Source organism: Melitaea cinxia, chromosome 26 (genome assembly GCF_905220565.1).
Source record: "Melitaea cinxia chromosome 26, ilMelCinx1.1, whole genome shotgun sequence".
Lineage (NCBI taxonomy): Eukaryota > Metazoa > Arthropoda > Insecta > Lepidoptera > Nymphalidae > Melitaea > Melitaea cinxia.
Window position 1 is genome coordinate 7,621,234 of NC_059419.1, and position 20,419 is coordinate 7,641,652.

At 31.7% G+C, this 20,419-nt stretch overlaps 1 protein-coding gene across 1 annotated transcript in view; it reads left to right on the forward strand.

Moving 5' to 3' along the window:
- Positions 1–3,439: 3,439 nt before the first annotated feature.
- LOC123666635 overlaps positions 3,440–20,419 on the forward strand; it is a 74,735-nt gene continuing 57,755 nt past the window's right edge. The window contains exon 1 of the mRNA XM_045600727.1: positions 3,440–3,698. Coding sequence (XP_045456683.1) covers positions 3,606–3,698 — 93 coding nt within the window. The 5' untranslated portion in view covers positions 3,440–3,605. The remainder of the gene's footprint in view (positions 3,699–20,419) is intronic.

Genomic DNA, 20,419 nt, shown 5'->3' on the forward strand with positions numbered 1-20,419 from the left:
ACCTACAAACTTGAAATTTGGCAGAAAGGCTCCTTATAGGGCGTAGACATCCGCTAAGAACGGATTTTACGAAACTCGACCCCTAAGGGGGTAAAACGGGGGGTTGGAAGTTTGTATGAAAGTCCTATGTTTTAGAAGTAAAAGACTTGAAATTTAAAATGTATGCTCTATAAATGATGAGAAGGCATCCAAATAATGTATCTTTAGAAATACACCCCTTTTTGGGGTTAAAACGGGGATGGTAGGTTGACTGACTAATCACGAAATCTCCGAAACTATAACACTTAAAAACTTGAAATTTGGCAGATAGGCTCCTTAGAAGGCGTAGACATTCGTTAAGAACGGGTTTTACAAAACTCGACCCCTAAGGGGGTAAAACGGGGGTTGGAAGTTTGTATGAAAGTCCTATGTTTTTTGAAGTAAGAGACTTGAAATTTCAAATGTATATCTATAGATGGTGAAAAGGTGTCCAAATAATGTATCTTTAGAAATCAACCCGTTTTTGGGGTTAAAACGGGGGATAGTAGGTTGACTCACTTATCGCGAAACCTCCGAAACTATGACACCTAAAAACTTGAAATTTGGCAAATAGGCTCATTATAGGTCGTAGACATCCGCTAAGAACGGATTTTATGAAATTCGATCCCTAAAGGGATAAAACGGGGGTTGGAAGTTTGTATGAAAGTCCCATGTTTTTGAAGTAAGAGACTTGAAATTTAAAACGTGTGCTCTATAGATGATGAGAAAGAGTCTAAATAATGTATCTTTAGAAATCAACTCCCTTATGGGGTTAAAACGGGGGATGATAGGTTGACTCGCTCATCACGAAATCTCCGGAACTATAACAGCTACAAACTTGAAATTTGATAGATAATTTCCTTATAGAGTGTAGACATCTTTTAAGAACGAATTTTACGAAACTCGACCCCTAAAGGGGTAAAACGGGGGTTGGAAGTTTGTATGAAAGTCCTATGTTTTTGAAGTAAGATACTTGAAATTTAAAATTTATGCTCTATAGATGGTAAAAAGGTGACCAAATAATGTATCTTTAGAAAGCAACTCCCTTTTGGGGTTAAAACGGGGGATGGTAGATTAACTCACTCATCACGAAATCTCGGGAACTATAACACCTACAAACTTGAAATTTGGCAGGTAGGTTTCTTATAGAGTGTAAACAGCTACGAATTAATTTTACGAAAATCGACCCCTAAGGGGGGATCGATCCAAAAAACGGGGGTCGAAAGTTTGTATGAAAGTCTTATGTTTTTGAAGTAAGAGACTTGAAATGTACAATATATGCTCTATAGATGGTGAGGAGGTGTCCAAAAAATGCATCGTAATCTATATATATATAAAAGAGAAAGGTCACTAACTCACTCATCACGAGAACTGAAAAACCGCTGGATGGTCTATCCATCCAGGTTGGACAAAGATAAAATTTGGCAGGGAGGTATAGTCAGCAGACGTCCGCTAAGAACGGATTTTACGATATTCCACCGCTAAGGAGGTTTAATTGGGGTTGATAGTTTGTATGAAACTTAAACAGCCTGAAAATAAAACTAAAAATGTGGTGTATAGAGGTTTTATAAAAATAACTATTAAATTATACTAAATTGTGCCTTTTAAAAAGTTACTCAGTTTGATAAGCGTTTCGATAAGTGACTGAAATAAAAAAATAATTTGCGTTAAACATTTTAATAGTAATGCATATCTTCATAACCACGCGGACGTAGTCGCGGGTAACAGTTAGTGTATTATAAAACAAAGTCCCCAAAAGTGTATGTGATCGATTCGCTCAAAATCTACTAACGGATTTTCACGCGGTTTCACCATTCGAGAAAGGGCTCCACCATTGGCAAGAGGAAGGTTTACGGAACGGCTAAGCCGATTTTGATGAGAGTTTCACTGGAAGTTTGCCGGGAAAACTTTGTGATACACTAATTTCAACGCGGGCGAAGCCGCGGGCACAGCTAGTGTGTATATAAATTCTTAGCATAACCTGACCTGGTCTCGGTATTATTCTAGGTAACTAGATTTTTTTTGTTATATTGTAAAGGCTTAGAAATAATTTTCAAAAATCAAAACTCAGGAAATAATTCTTATAATTAACATCTAAGATATAAAATTCTCGTGTCGCGGTGTTTGTAGTTAAACTCCTCCGAAACGGCTTGACCGATTCTCATGAAATTTTGTGTGCATATTGGGTAGGTCTGAGAATCGAACAAGATCTATTTTTCATCCCCCTGAGTAATAAGGGGGGGGATTAAAGGGGGTTAATAACATATATGGCAAAACAACGTTTGCGGGGTCAGCTAGTAATAACATAAAATGCAACTACAAGTAACTACTTAACTATTAATATGAAATAACCAACACTTACTATTATTAATTATACATTATAAAGTATCAAATGATATCAACAAAATATACGGCCAACCTTTTAAAACAGTTTTTTGTAAAAACATAACTTTTTAAATACCAAAGTGGATGCTGAAATGAAATTCATTGGAAACTAAACGTATACACCTTTAATATATAAATAATATTTAAGAGAATAATCTGCTTTATTTATTATTTAAATTTATACGTAAAGCATATCAATCCCTACATTTACTAACAAGTAACAAAAAAAAAAACTGGTTTTACAGAGGTATACTTCAATTAAAAGGTTTGCATTTGTGAGTAAAATGATGGATGGACAATGTAAATATACATTTTTCATTAAGTTTTCATTCTTGATTATTTACTTAATTATTCTTTTAGTCTTATTAAAGAAAATAGCCCCAACAATATTTATAGAACGTCACGTCACTGGTCCAAGTCACTGGGCGAGTCGTTTCGTATAATTTGCTTAAGTGTAATTAAATAGAATCTAATAACTAATCAAATATTAATTATCTAAATTCTATAATATCTTCTATATATATATTCTATAATATCTAAATATAATATCTAATGGACTACTAATAAAATTAAAGATGCAATCTAGTTTCTTCTTTGATAACTACAGTTTTCGTACAAGATGTAAAAGGCTTACATTGTTTATTTAAAAAAAATCACCTTTTCTATTTGAACACTTATTCGTACATACAAATTACGGTTGGTTCTAATAATTTTTACTTAATTCTTATTAATTTTAAAATTAAATAATTCTTTGTATTATATCCCAATCACATCACTACTATTTAGTTATAGAAAATATAGAAACTTGCATCAGAAACATTAGCGTATATGTAGAGATTTTTCATCGCGTAATTTTATTATATAGTATGAATCACTGTATCTAAATTTAAAACACCAATTAAAAAAAAGCACTTGTAATATACTGAAATTCAAGCATATCATTTCAAATCACGCATGTATAATATAATAATATTTAAAACAAAAACAGGCAGCCCTGCGCTGCATACGATCAACAATGTTAATTTTAGCCAGTTGAAATCGCGATGCTCAAGATAACGTACCTCGTTCAATTTGATGTCTTCCAACTAAGCTTCTGTGCTGATTTCTTGAGTGAAAACTGTTTTATTTGCTTTCTGAAATTAAACACTGTGGTCGCGGTGTCGGTTAGAAAGTAATCATGTTCAACAAGGCTTATAAATGTTATGAAATGTTCTAATGGTTTCAGTGAGTGCTTGAGTTTTGTTTTGTTAATCTGTTCGGATTTGTGTGTTGAAGTGATATTTATTTCTTTTAAGGTAATTTTTCTTTATTTCATTTAATTTTGAATTAGTATTTTTAATGAAAACTTATTAAGTTATAATTTAAAGTTAATATTTTTAATTTTGAGAGTAGCAATATTCAGGCATATCTCATTATAATGTCTCAGGTTTTAAATTATTTTATCCATAATTTTTTTTTTCATAGTCTATCTATAAAAAAAATACTATCTAATACCAACGTCAACGCGCTTATACCGCTGTTTTAGTTGGAATTTCTCTAATGCTATACTATCTCGTTATAGGATTTTGATTAAATTTTAATCGGCTTGGTTTTATTTTATTAGTTTAGGCTTTCTAAATATGGCTAATTAAACTCATACTTTCTATTTGGTTGTAATATGTTTTGAAAGTTTATTTAATTATTTTTACCAATTTTATAATATTGCTACTGCAATTTCATTAAAACTTTAATCGTCTCAAGACGACGTTTTTGTAATTGATAGAAATCGTTTTCATCGTCCGGAATATAAAATTCGGTTTTATGTAAAAGGGATTATTCATAACTTTACAAAAAAAAAACTATTATCATATGACACAATTTATTTAAATTAACGCTATTTTTATCATAAGATAAATACATGTCCAGAAGTAAAATACGCTACGAAATATCATGTCAGCCATAAATGTCAACTCAGATGAAACCGCAATTAATGACTCGTAATAGTAATGAATGATAGATGAGTGATAATAAAAGTTATGAAACATAATTAATTGTATAAAGATCAATTATCTTATTGTTTGTTTTAAAACAAAAAAAAAATACTTTAATTTACATTGACAAATTATAATACATGTTATTCTAAAACTGCTTGTCAAATCTCGTTTAAGTTTAATAAATAGAACCACACGAAAAGCATCAGCCTTAGAGTAAAACAACAATCATCAAAATCGCAACACTCAGTAAAAAGTTACGAATCAACAAAATCAAAATAAAATACTGTCCTGATACGATGTACCTAAAACAGAATCTCTTACAGACTATCTTCAGACAGAATTTTCCTGTTGACGTGTTTTATTACCTGTTATTTTTTCGCGACGAATCTACTAATCGGATTTAAAAGAAAAATAATAAATATTCGTTATATTATTTTTTCTAAATATATAATTTCCATACGTTAGTAATGGTCTAAAAAGAAACAAGTGTAAAAAAATTGTCTTTTTCCAAATCATGAATAGATAGAGAGTCATAATAATTCTATATCTACAACCAGAATTAAAACCAGATTTAATAATGTTTTTATATAATCTCTGTAAATTGAACACGATAAAAAAGCAACACAAATGTTTTTCACATTGTTGACACTTTAATGGACGTGTGTCAGAATAATTTCATTGTTACAGTAAATTAATGACTTCGCCAAACTATTTCTTACTACTGAACACCCGTAGTTCAGTTTGACAGCGTTATGCTAAGATATTAGAAAATAACACCAAGCTTAACTGTAGCGTCAAGAAGCAACAATCAAATTTTCCTAAAGTACGCAACCTGTCCGTTCCTCAGAGTCGAGTGTCGTCTTTTGTCTTCAAGCATTGGAATTAACTTGGGGTTTCTCTCAAAGATTAGATTAGAAATAAGACTATCTGCGAGAGAACGAAAGTAACTGACGTAGCCCACAGAATTAACAAGTTGAAGTGGGCTGGTCAGCTGTTTCGCAGGACCGATGGACGTTGGATCAGACGTGTCCTGAAGTGGAGACTGCGTATTGGCAGACGCAGTGTGGGACGTCCTCTGGCCCGCTAGACTACGTATGTTTGCCAGGGTAGGCTGGATGCGGATTTTTTTTGAACTATTTGTATAAAAAATAGTCTTCTTTACCTCAAACAATGAAACATACTTGAAAATTCTATGTTGTTAGATTAAACCGCGGCCACTCACGTATATTTTATATTTTCAACTTTTTTTTTTATTATACTTCAACCCTTATTCACTATAGAGGTAGACATAACATCACCCCTATGAACGGAACACATAAGAAACCTATTTTACGCAGATGTCACTCTCCAGGGAATTCCCCAGCTACAGATGACCTTAAATAACCCGTCTTTTACATCCTTTGCGTTCCTAGGGACTGTGAGAAATAAAAAGGGAGGGTATCCGTATAAATTAAACATGATCTTTCGAAGACTTTCTTATCACTATATGACCATTTTTTTGCTTTTAAATTATCTAATATATAAAATTCTCGTGTCGCTGTGTTTGTAGTTAAACTCCTCCAAAACGGCTAGACCGATTCTCATGAAATTTTTTGTGCATATTAGTTTGGTCTGAGAATCGAACAACATCTATTTTTCATCCCCCTAAATGTTAAGCGTAGTCCACCCCTATTTTTTTTATTTTTTAGATAAATTATTTATTTTTTAAGACAACGTTTACCGAGTCAGCTAGTAACCAAATAAGAATAAATGAACTATAAAATCAGTCTTGTTCTAAAATAAAAATGGATACTCTTAACAAAGAAAATTTAAAATTCGATTTATATTAATGGAGTATCTTATCTTATACTATTAAACGAGCAATTCTTGTATATATATATGTATATATATAATCTGAATCTCGGAAACGGCTCCAACGATTTTTATAAAATTTAGTATATAGGAGGTTTCGGGGGAGATAAATCCATCTAGCTAGGATTCATTTTTAGAAAATGTCGTTTTATCCCTGTTTTTAGGGAGTGAAAAATATCGTTAGAATACGAAGGTAAATGTCGCAACTGTCAATTTAGTTGTAATAGCTCGGTGGGAAATCGGCCGGTCGGGATCAACCGAGAAGATCATGGTTCAAATCCCCATGTCCCTGATCAATTATTTTTTCTTTTTTTTTTCTAATTGCAGTTGTTATTTTTTATTTAAATAGGCAGTTCTTATATTTTATTATTATGTCGGTAAATCGAAAAATATTATTCATATTTTAACATTATTATTTTTTAATTATTGTTTATTTTTGATTTTTCATATTTATTTATATTTTTTATTATTTAAAAAAATATTATTCATATTTTATAAATAACGTAATTCGTATTTAAATATGATTTTCAGAAAAAAACACGATTTGTTGGAGCGCCTGTCAGTTTTGAGAAACAATTACTCTAAATCTTGTAATTGTGTGTGACATGCGTTGGCGCAACGGTTACGCCATGGATTGTACCTGTTGCGCTGGCGGTTGAGGGTTCGATCCCCGCACGTGACAAACATTTGTATTGGGCATACAGGTGTCTGCTTGGGGTCTCCCAACCGTGCCTCGGAGAGCACGTTAAGCCGTCGGCCCCGGTTGTTATCATGTACACCTGATAGCGATCGTTACTCGCTTAGTAGGGAATATATCCGCCAACCCGCATTGGAGTAGCGTGGTGGATTAAGCTCTGATCCTTCTCCTACATGGGGAAAGAGGCCTATGCCCAGTAGTGGGATATTACAGGCTGAAGCGTTGTAATTGTGTCTTTTGTATCAATTTTTAATTTATCGTTATTTTTTTATTTTTATTTTGCGTTAATTAATTATTAATCATATACAATACACATATAAGATACAATAAACATCGGCTTTCGATTAAGTTAAAAATCATCAAAATCAGTACACACAGTAGTATGTTAAGTATTATGTAGTTAATGTAAAGTTATGCGGATTTTCGAAAGTTTCCCTCGATTTCTCTAGGATCCCATCATCAGATCCTGGTTTCCTTATCATGCTATCACACCTGGGATATCTCCTTTCCACCAAAAAAAATTATCAAAATCTTTTCATAAACGACGAAGTTAGCCCCGAACATACATTAAAATATATATATACTAGCGACCCGCTCCGGCTTCGCATGGGTATAAAATATAATTTAGCCTATGTCATTCACTGAAAAATGATTAAAATCAATCCAGTAGTTTTGATTTATTCATTACTTCCCGTGGCCCGCACGCGTTAACTTTAGAGTAAAAGCCGGCCGGAACTGCAGCAAACGCTACGTATCGCAATTTTTCAATCTATAATATCTTCAAAAATATTCATTTAAATCATATGCTGTAAAGTGCCATATAGATCTATATTAAATCAACAATGTATTTAAGGTATTTAATTGGTTAAAATCGCTTTGAAAATTAGCCATTACTTGTCGTAAAAAGTAAATGACAAAAAAATGTTATTGTGGGATATCCATAAGAGATAGACATATACCATAGCGGAGCTTTCTGTAGAACTTTTCAATGTGTATAATACTTAGTACATCATTTTGATAAATCTCGTAGGGTTCAGGCTGCGTTTGCAATGTGAGCGGAAAAATGTAATTATTTACGACATCACATTAGAAACCTCAAAAATAACAGTATTTCTCCTCTATTTAATGGATGTTATTATACATATAAACCTTCCTCTTTAATCACTCTATCTATTAAAAAAAACCGCATCAAAATCCGTTGCGTAGTTTTAAAGATTTAAGCATACATAGGGACATAGGGACAGAGAAAGCGACTTTGTTTTATACTATGTAGTGATATATATATATCGCACCTTCGGTGCAACACAATCAAAACAGCTCATTTCTTAATTTTACAGGAGAGGACTTTTAATTTTTTTTTTTTCGCTTTTACTTACTCATTTCTGGATTACTATATATAGTAGGTTTTAAATCTTTATAAAATTAATAGTTTACTTTCTTTGCTATAGTTTAAAAATCTTATAATAAATTATCAAAAAGTCCTAATAAAAGACATAACAAAAAAAGTGTCCTGAATTGTGACTTTGTTGCACCGAAGGTGCGATATATATATATATTGAGTTTCCTTCAGCCGAATTGAGTAACCTCCTCCTTTTTTTAAGTCGGTTAAAAAGACTTCACCCAAACCGGCAGCGAATCATTTTAACTCTCTCTTCTACTACTAATCCTTCACGATTTATTAAAAATACCGAGCTGGGCTCGGTCACCCAGGTACTAAATATTTATATAACATATTGCGTATTACTACATCTTTTATCTATCTACCATTGGTTTGATACACCTCTTTACTAAGCAACAAACTACAAACAAATATAACAATATCATAGTATAAATATACTCTGTTTTTACTTCTATACAAAAATATTACTATATTGGAATAAATATACGACATACAATAGTATAAGAGAACACTGAACTGACTATAGTGTAATACTAAATCACAAAATAATTAGTGTGTTGATTTTCTTCATCATTCATTAACTGAGATAGGCCACAGCAGGAAATATCCTCCCCAAAATCTGGCGCAGCCCGACTTGGGAAGTACCTTAATACTGCTTTCAAGCAGTATTGTATTACTGTTGTGAGTAATATGACTAGAGGTCCTGGGAGGATTCAGGGGTAGGGTCGGCAACGCGCTTGCAATGATTCTGGTCTTGCAGGTGTTTGTAAGCTACGGTAATCGCTTACCATCACGTGATGTATTGTTTGTTGATCTAATTGTACAAAAAAAATATGTAAATACTCTACTGCAAAACACAGACAACTTTACTAACCAATTGACAATATATTAATATCACATTATATCATTGTTACAAAGTCCAGAAAATTTTGTTTCAGAATTGACAGTGGCGTTTGACTAAATCAATCAAACAAAAATCGAAGAATTTATCGAGGAATGTGTAATGCGGACATAGCCCGGTTTAAGCCACAACGAAAACAGCGCGCCTTACTCGTAACATACGCATTCTGCATGACTATTATATGTACTTATGGTTTATCTATTTTATGTAGCTATGTATGTAATTTATTGTATGTATCGTACTAATGTTATTATTTTAAGATTTCGTACACTGTATATTTTGTAATATTGCACACATTGACACTTGTCAGATGCTTTAAACAAACAGTCCTTAAATCTTATTCGGCAAAATAAAAAGTTTTTGTTCTAAAATGTGTAGTCATTGGCTTATTTTTCGCTGGGGACTCACACTTAATCAATAAAATTATATCAATTATTTAATCTTATACATGCAGTTATAAATCGCGGGTCTTAAAATCAGGAAGATTCAAATGGTAAGAAGTTCAATCTAAATTAAAAATCTGTCTCAAAGGAAATTAAAATATTTGGTAAAATAAACAAAACCTTAATTTATAACCTTAGTATCGTCTATCGGTAGAGTTGCTTACATATCAAGATCATCTTATAATTTTTGTAAATAGGACCTTCTAAACAATATTTTTTATTAATAAAAAAATTTAATTATTTAAAAATTTAAAATTTAATTATACATCAAAAAAAAATCAAAACTGTCAAATAACTCATCATCATCATCATTGGCCTTAGTCCGTCTGTTGCAGACGATTTAAACTGTGTCAGCGTGAGTTAATTACACAGCTCTTTTCGTGACTGAATAAGGCGATTCGTGAGCGGTAGCCTCTGCCACACACTCTGCAGGTAAACTGTGTGGTTTTAATGACGGAAAAAGCTTGTTGTTGTCGCATAAAACAGCGGTCATCACTAACCAGCATATAGACAGAGATCAAGAAGCAGAGAAGTAGGTAGAAAGAAAATGTTGAAAACTTAAATCTGCCTAAGATACCTTCATGTAATTATCTCTATGTAGGAGAAGGATAACAGCTTAATCCTCCATGGTACACTACTGCTGGCTGGCGAGATATATTCCCTAGTATTTTTTATTGAAAGATTAGATAGTGGTCTTTATTAATTAGAAAGAACAAAACTCGCCTAATTTAAAACTAAATTATTGTTAGCAATGCTAGCCATTTGCCCAGTTAATTACATTACGACTAATTTTATCGTCAAAAACAAAGGGCAAAGTCATGAATAAAAAAGTCACGTTCTAACGAGGGTGGCTCTCGCTAACCTATTATCTCCCTTTGTCCTGTCTTATTTGCCGCTGCAGACAAGTATTGAAGTATGTCTTGGCCTACTTTATTCTTTAGAGATCCGTACCTAAGAGTACCAATAGAATCCTAAGACAACTGAACTGAATTGAATCACCCTGCTACTGCTGACCAGAGATCTATTTTTTAGTTGGGAAAAGTGTTCAAGCTTAATTCACTGCTCCATCGATACACGACTCTATAATTCTCTTACCTTGAGTGACAATTTAGTATGTAGATAATAGCCAGAATCGATCACTTTTCTTACTCTCTAGAGCAGGAGATGAGAAAACTACTGCTACTCTTTCATTCAGAACCTAATATTTTATTTTCCTATGCCATGTTAATATGTAACTTAATATTTTATTTACTTAATCTTTTATCTCAGGGGACATGTATTTGTTAAACTTTATAGTGATGCATAACCCATTCCGTGAATGTCTGACTCGTATTAAATTGTCTTTTCATTAATAAAAAGCCAAAATAACCGACCTTCTGAATATACCAGTAAGAAATAGGATTTTTATTATATTGTTTTTCAATGATAATCAAACTAGCGAACATCACAAGTCAATGCGGCTGATATCACTAATACTTACCATTACCATTCTTTACTTTGATGTGGTCTAGACATTTGCGTAGTAATGTTTCGGACTTTCATCTTAAAGTGTCTTCGTATGATCATAACGAATTTTTTTTTTACTTTCAACAAGAGATCTTAATTCATTAATTGCGATAATATTAAAAAATATTAACTTATCTGAATTTTACCGAAATTCAGATAAATAAGTTTAAAAAATCACAAAAAAAACAAATACAATTTATAATTAATAAAAAAAAAATTAAGAGACATCGCTTAAAACAGCTAAGACATTAATTCCTGTTCATCTTTCAAACTAAGGGACAACACAGTTCCACTACCACCATGGAACTTAAATAGCCGACCGATGGCGGGATAACCATCTAACTGCTGGCTTTGAAATACACTGGCCGAAGACGGGCAGCAGCGTCTTCGGTGCGACAAAGCCAGCCCTGCGGTCACCAACCCGCCTGCCCAGCGTGGTGACTATGGAAAACACACATGAGTTCACGCCATTTTTGGCGTGAACTCATGTGCCCCCTCACCATTGCGTTATTGAGTTCTCCCTAATAATTCGTGTTTAATTATTATTTTTTGACGTACTTTTTTGTATTATTTGTCGTTGTAAATTTATACAAACAATCAAAGGGCTAACAGCAGGTGATATTAAATCTATCAACACATCTAAAACTGAACAAGGCAGATATATCTTCGAGATTCCTGTGTTTTATGACGCTGGCGTCAGAAATAGTTCATATTTTTCTTTAACACAAACATTGTAACTTTACGTCAAATAGTTTGTTAACCGACTTTGAAAATGATAATATGCTATGTTATGTCTTTAATCGACTTCAAAATGGAGGAGGTTCTTAATTCGATTGTATTTCTTTGTGTTATGTCATAGCTTTTTACTGGATGTACCGATTTTGGAGATTCTTTTTTTAGCGAAAAGTACTTTTCCTGTAGTCCCATTTAAATTTGATTGAGATTTGACGAGTATTTTATGAGTGATCTCTAATAATGCCTATTTGTGTGACTGTTTTTATTCCTTGTCGATGTAATTAAAGTCGGGATTTTTCGTTTGCAAGCTAATCAATTATTTTATTTAATTATTTCTTATGAGCTTTAAAATTATGAAATAATTTTAATCTTTATGTTATTATGTTTGGATATTCATTTCTGAATGATTGGACATAATTATTTTTAAATTTAAATATGTTGTAAATACAATAATGACGCATCATAAACAAATCACTTATAGACGAAAGCTAAAACAGTCCAATCAAAATCTATCACACATTTAAATTGGTTTATTTTGACTGATCCACACGCACAGTGTGTATTTAGTTTTACAAATGACGTCAAATATATCTCTCAGTTTATCGTCGTTTCATTGTACATACATCTTTTCGGTTACGGGTTCAATGCCAGTTCGAACATATATCATAACGTTCATATTTTACTGCACAGTTATTTCTTTATATCGTTCGATTTACAAAGACATTTTAAAACATTTTTTGTTCTATTAAAACTTTTAGTTCAACCCCTTAATCAATTTTATTATAAGGAAGAGAATGATTTTATTTGTTTATTTTTATGTTTGTTTGATTGATCTGATTTTGGTAACTACTTGACCGATTTAATAAATTATTGTTACAAGACTAGTTCATGAAAATAGAAACAGTGTAGACTATGAAACATCAAATTCTAACTCATAAGTAAAAAATATGCCCCCTTTAATATTTAGTTGCCCTGCTTTCTAGACCAGAGCTCTAGGGTCGATTCCTGTCTGAGCATGGGTGTTACAAATAGATGTGTAATACTTGTACATACATTTATTTAAAATATGACAACATGTAGAGCAAGTATATATATTAGTATATTTCTTATATAATTAAATATAAGAAATATACTAATACAGTGAATGGGTGTCGAGGGGGGTGTCGTGGGAGGTGTCGGGAGGCCCTGGTGATATGAATTGCCCTGAGAATGGCCCCGGGTGATACATGAAAGGGGGCGGCCAAATCACCAAGATTTTTTCAATCGACAAAAAAAATCCTAATCAGATTCGCAATGTCAATACACGTAAAAATACAGTGGAATAGATAACCTCCTCCTTTTTTGAAGACCCCTTTTGATGAGTAGATTGGAACAGTCCAAGCAACTAAAAAAACCATCGATTGAGTTTGATATTAAAACGGGTTCAGAAACCGATACAAAAAACGGTCTAAACCTTCTACTTAAAGTGTATCTTCTCTTGGCTGAAATTATCACTCTACGAGAACCTAAACTTTTCAAGACTTTTTCATATATTTATGTTTTTAGTGTAACTCTTACCTAACAGGCAAATAATTTCACATCTAAGGAGATCATACAATGTACTGAATTTTGTATGAAAGTCCATTAACCATTTTTTAACCGACTTCCAAAAAAGGAGGAGGTTCTCAATTCGACTGTATTTTTTTATTTTTTTTTATGTCTGTTACATCAGAACTTTTGACCGGGTAGACCGATTTCGACAAATTTTATTTTAATCGAAAGGTGGTGTGTGCCAATTGGTCCCATTTAAATTTATTTGAGATCTAACAACTACTTTTCGAGTTATATCTAATAATGCGTTTTTACTTGACTATTTTTTCGTCGATCTACGTTGTATTACTTGTCGATGTAATTGAAGTCGGTTTTTTTTTCGTTTGCGAGCAAACACAATTATTTTATCTATTTTTTTTTGATAGCAAATATTTTGTGTTTGCTCACAAACTAAAAAAACGACTTCAATGACGTCTTTAAGTCATATATACAATCTAGGTAGACGAAAAAACAGACGAGTAAGTACAGGTTATCAAAGGTTATTCAAAAAGTAATCATAATGCCTCGATCAAATTTAAATTATACCAAAGCACAAGTACCAGCTTTCAATTAAAACAAGAATCATCAAAATCGGTACACTCAGTAAAAAGTTGTGTCATCTAAGGAGATCAAATAAGGTTGTGTGTTTGGAGTTTGTATAAAAGTCCATTATCATTTTTCAGCAAATACTTAATTGTATTTGCTCGTAAACAAAAAAAAAAACGACTTAATACAACGTAGCTCGACGAAACAATAGTCAAGTAAATACGCATTATTAAATATAGCTTTGAAAGTACTTGTCACACCTAGATTAAATTTGGAACATATGACAAGCGCCATCCTTCGATTAAATAAGGAATCATCGAAATGGGTACTCCGTAAGAAATTCTGAGGTATACATTAAAAAAATACAGTCGAATTTAGAACATCCTCCTTTTTTGGATGTCGGTTAAAATCGCTTGTTTCAGCACTTTAATAATCTATATACTATCTAAATACTACACCTGAGATTGTAAAGTAAAAGGTTTAAGTATTCAGAAGCTCTGATTTTTAAGTTAAACCATAAGCATATGTATCTACTACCGATATTTTCTTTTCGAATCGCCAAGAACTAGTTTTTAATAAAATGTTCAATACATCAAACTAATATAAATCTCGAATCGTTCCGACATTTAACGGTGCGGATGGGAAACCTTAAGTAATAAAGATCAAAGTAAACAGTCAAGGCCTCGCTAATTTAGAAGACATTATTTTAGCGCTTGAGACTGATCAGCACAAAGTATATATTGAAGTGGTGTATGAAAGAAATATAATGAAAACCCAATCATACAACTTAGAGACTTACATCTCCAGGAAAATAAATCTTTTATTTCCGAAATCAGATGCTTTATACGAACTCGTTAGTAGTTCTAAGGATATTTATTATACCTTTACTTTTAATATTTTTTCGATCATAATTAAGTAAATGGTTTTTATTTTTGGTAAAATATCATTTGTGTAGCAAAAATTATTTGGTAAAAAATCTGTTCTGCGTTGTGAAAAAACGCATAATGTTATGTAGCTACGCTTCAGCCTGTAATATTGCGGGTTGGCGGATATATTCCCTACTATGAGTAACGATCGCTATATTATATAATTTTATGTAGAACGCCGTAAAATTCACACTTTCATTCCGGAGCAGTTCAAATTGAGTATTTTTTTATGGAGCGTAAGTACTCTATTATTATACTATTTTTCTGTATGTTTTCATCCCTACTATCCTCCCTACTAAGTTAATTCCTAAGTTAGAATTAAAATAATCATTATTTTACCAATTTAGCGTCCAATTACTCCCTAATCCACCTCCAAAGTCCGAAACTGTCCAAATGAACTTAACTTTAATTAAAAATTCTGTTCAATTTTATTTATGTTACTCATTAATAAAAGATTATGGACAATGTTAATTTAAAAAAAAAAAAACCTTTTAAAACCTATTTTCGATAGCGACTTTTTCAAGAAGCCGTTTAACGGTTCTGACTTCTTATTGCTATAAATTTGACTAGTTTAGCCATTACTTAGCTAAGAGCACTAAAAATATTACGATATAATAGCGTGCTGTTGAAAACACAATGGTGGTAGATGGTCAGCGAGTGGGCAGTTAAGTGCAGATACATGAAAGAGTGTTCAATTATTTTCTTAATGGCATTCAACCATGCTAAAAGATTGACTGTAATGATTCCGTGGTTGGCGAAAAAATCATATATTTTCGTCTATTTGCTTTCATTTTGGCTTTAAAACTATAAAGAACTAGAAAGATTTCAATCTGTGAAAGTAAAACAAACGATAAATTCGATTTAAAATGCAAAATACTCTTGTTAAAATAGGGAAAGAAAAACAGACACATTCACACAGAGACACACACACAGACATGCACGCACACACGCGTACACTTACACGCACAGACATCTTGATCGACAGAATCTTCATACACAATAAAACAAAATCCTATAGCAAATACCACACGTTCTTACATAATACACAAAACTAACATTAACATTTCCAGTATCTAAATCAAAGTAAATAATAAACTCTTTATTTATAATAAAATACCACACTCTCCATGGGTATTCTAACACCATCAAACTTGACCCACATCACGTAGGTAGAGATATAAACACAAACAAACAGTGTGTATATGTACTTATAGTATATTTATAGTTATGTACTTATGTGATGAAATCGAAGAGGTGCCAAGGCTGATTACCAGATAACTATTTATGAAACTGACTTTGTTTATTTAATTACTCAAAATGGTTTCCTGTTTATAATACTGAAAATGAAAATTTCGTTTTTTATATTCTGTTCGACGAAGCCATGTTTGAATAGTATAGGAAAAGGATTGTCGTTTAGAAATTCAATAAAATAAATAGGTTTTTGTTTTCATTAGTCAAATATTACACTTTATACGAGTACTTATATACATATGTAATTTTAAAATAGAATTAAAAAAATACGTTTCCAGTGTGCGTTATCTCTTTCATAATTATATAGTACTAGCGACCCGCCCCGGCTTCGCACGGGTGCAAAAACTGTGAGTGTTCCCCTACTACGAGTATATTATGCTCGAATTAGACATATAAACCTTCCCCTGGAATCACTCTATTTACTAAATAAAACCGCATCAAAATCCGTTGCGTAGTTTTAAAGATCTAAGCATACAGACATCGAGAAGCGACTTTATTTATACTATGTAATGATTAATTTTTGTTTTTATCGAAGGTTTAAAGAATACTAATTTCCCATTAAGAACATAAAATCACTTACATAAGAAGTTACTAATAGCAATGTGGTTAAAATACAGTGACCAGCAGTTCACAGTTGCATTGGGAATTGTTTTAGTGTATTTTCTTGTGCGTGTACTTAAAATACATTGTTATGACTAAACATATTTCATATTGGTGTAATGTATCCACTATTTTCATTAAAGCGGCCATTTTTATTAAAAATTATGTAAAATTAAAAATTGTGTAAAATTAACTACCGTTCTCTTCTTGTTTCGTTTAATTTGAAAATAAAAGCCCCGTTGACACGTAGATTAAGTAAAACGTAAGATTTTAATTTAGATAACTTGCTTCTTGATCTAACCACAGACATACAATCTACAAAATTACAATTAAAATTTACCTTGCAAAATACTTACCGTAGATTATTTTAGATCTCCAATACTTATGGTCTGAAATACCCTAAATCTTATAACTATCATTTTTAAATTTCAATCTCGAAACAATTTTAGTTATTTAGAAGTATTGATGTCTTCAAATGCCTCCTTACGCCTACTACGCATCTTGCACTATTGGTTTACACCATACTCCACTTACATCTTACGTATTAAGCTCCAATTATTCCCCTACACGAAAAAAGAGGCCTATGCTAAGCAGTGAGATGTTACAGACTGAATGCGTATTAATTCCATCAGCACAACAATAATAAATATTTAAAATAGGTCAACACTCTTGGCTTAAAATGAGTGTAATCTGTCACAGATATGTACATTTCACAGGAGCTGTCAGCGATTTATCATCACAGCGTAAGAATATTGAATATTTTTCGAATTTATGAACAAAAATTCATTAGGAATATATTTTTTTTTAATAAGAACTAGCTGTGCCCGCGACTTCATCTGCGTGGAATTTAACGAAAAAAGTTCAGTTCATCTGTCATATGCATTTAGTAAAAAAGCGGTTATTTTAAAATTACAAACAGGCACTCCAATTTTATTTATTGATATAGATAATAATAATAATTAATTGATAAGATATATTTGGTAATTATATAAACAACATTATATTGAACTAGCTATACGTACTTATTATTTCATTCGCAGTAAGGCATTTTTACCACGCTTTTTATTAGCTTGGGTTGTATGTACGTATGTATGTAATGGAATCTTTGAGCATTGTTTTCACCAATTTCCAGAAGTTTGATCAATTTAATACTTTGCACACGTATCAAGGACCGATTACAATACAATAATTCAATAACAGTTTCCCAATATCTTTATTAGGACCATCAGAATTAATAAATTCTTTCGTGGATCCTCTGTAAGGAAGTAAGAGAGATAAAGCTGGCGCGCAATCTGCGCATGCCATGTCCGCAAACAATTAATTGAAAAATCGAACTAAAAAATAAAAAATAAATTATAGTTTTAAAAAACTAAAAAAATCACGCTTTTATAGCTAGTCGAAGTAGAAAATAATTTTTAATTACAAAGACCTCATATTGCAGTAGTAGAAGATCGAACAATCAATCATAATTAATTACTTCAAAATAAAATTATAATAAAATTTAAGTTATTAAGAGAATAATTCAATTCAAAGTAAAAAGCGTGGAAATACAAATATTACACCCAGACTCAGGCTGGAATTGAACCCGCAACCCGCGAAACAGAAAGCAGTGACACCACGAACTGCGCCAACGCAAAATAAAATAGTTAAAACGCAAAATAAAAAAATTAAATAACATATTGTTTGTTATTTAACATATTTCATCTTGTTTCAAAAAAAAAATGAAGCCGAGAACATGAAATTAGTACATTTAAAAAAGTAACTGTATCCTATTAACACTATAAGAAAACACAAACGTTGAAAATGCAGCCCCGATTACTTTTTTACTCTCTTACGAAATCAACTTATATCGAAAAATGAGTATAATAACACATTTATATGTATTTACGACTCGCAACCCTGAACTAAATATTTTCTTCACAACTAAGAAAAATTATGAAGCGTTAAAATGTCTGGCGACCGTCTAATTGAGTAAAAGAAATAATTTTAAAGCAAAAATGTTTGTCCCATAAAACTCATAATTAACTATTTATTGAGTTAATTATTAGGAAAGATTCGCGTTATTAAATAAAAGATATAATAAAGTTGTATAATTACTATAAAATTATGAACACCTAAAAATCTATTTCCCAGCTGTTTAACATTTTTGAATACAACACAAATAATCTTTATTTATAAAAAAATTAATCCCTATTTCCCTTGGTCATGCCGTCACGCGTGAACGGCTGGACCGATTTCGCTAATTCTTTTTTGTTGTGTTTGTTGCTGTCAGGAGAAGGTTAATATGAAAAAAAAAAATTGCGCATAAATTGGAAAATCTAAGAATACTTAACTACCATATAAAATTAAGTCTACTCTAACGCTTTGGACAGTACAAACTTTTTAATGTAACCTTATGACGTTTGACATAGAATTGACAGAAGATTGATTATAACACTTATTTCATTATTTTTTTAATAATTATACCAATTTGAATTCAATATTCATAGTTAAAACAGGACAACGTCTGTTGGGTTAGCTAGTAAGTAAATAAAAGTAAATACTTGTTTTTTTGACATTTCATCAAAAATGACGTCTTAAATCTCGCTCTAGACCAGACTGCCATTATCATAACACAAACGTTATAATATGACGGATAAACTTCGGTTTATTTTAATTTTGATAGACAAATAACTAGACGATGTTTGCCAACCAGAGTCGTGTATGACATATGTAAGATCGAACTCATTCAAAGTTAACAGCTATAAATATGTATTTGGTGTTCTTTGGTAAAATAATGAATTACAATAGCTATCGTTTATGTGTAATGTCTAGTTGTAGAGTCCTTTTTTTAATGGTAAATTTATATGGAAAACAAATATGGCATACTTCGACCACAGGCAAATAGAGTAATAGTTTAGCAAAGTGATACAAAGAGCAATAGCTGGAACCAGAAAAAAAAAACATAAATATGATGCTATATAGTTTTTTTACCCAAAATGTAACAAAATTGTTTAAGCGTTCATCAAGTAAAGCTTAAAGCGTAAGCGTAAGCAATTTACTACAGCTTTGTCAATTGATCAATCTTTATCACAGAATTAAAATATATGTTGCTTATTTATATTTTCATACAAATACATATTACAATATTTACACGGTTATTCTAGAGTAGCGTTGACTACATTTAACAAAGACCGCCGGTCGCCGGTTCGATTTCCACTCAGAGCGAATATTAATGTGTGTCTAACGTAAGCGTTAATATTTGAGCGTTTCTCCACTTTGCCTCTTAAAGTAAGCAAAACCGATTCCAGTTAATATCATAACCAAAAAGATTGATAAATCATCTGCCAACTCATCTCATCAAGTCAAGCAACGTGGTGGATTAAAAAAAAATAAACATACAATTTAGTCATCTGATAAAAGTACTGGTTATAACCAGTCTGTCTGACTGTCTAACTGTCTAACTGTCTGACTGTGTAACTGTGAAATTGTCTGTTATAACAGACAGTCTCATTGCTAAACAAATCCAGATAAGCAAGGTGAAGTACCTTTATGATGTAACAGAAATGTAATCATGTATACAAATAAATGGGATAAAATTCATTTACTTAAACAAGATATTTTATATCTTGATTTTGTT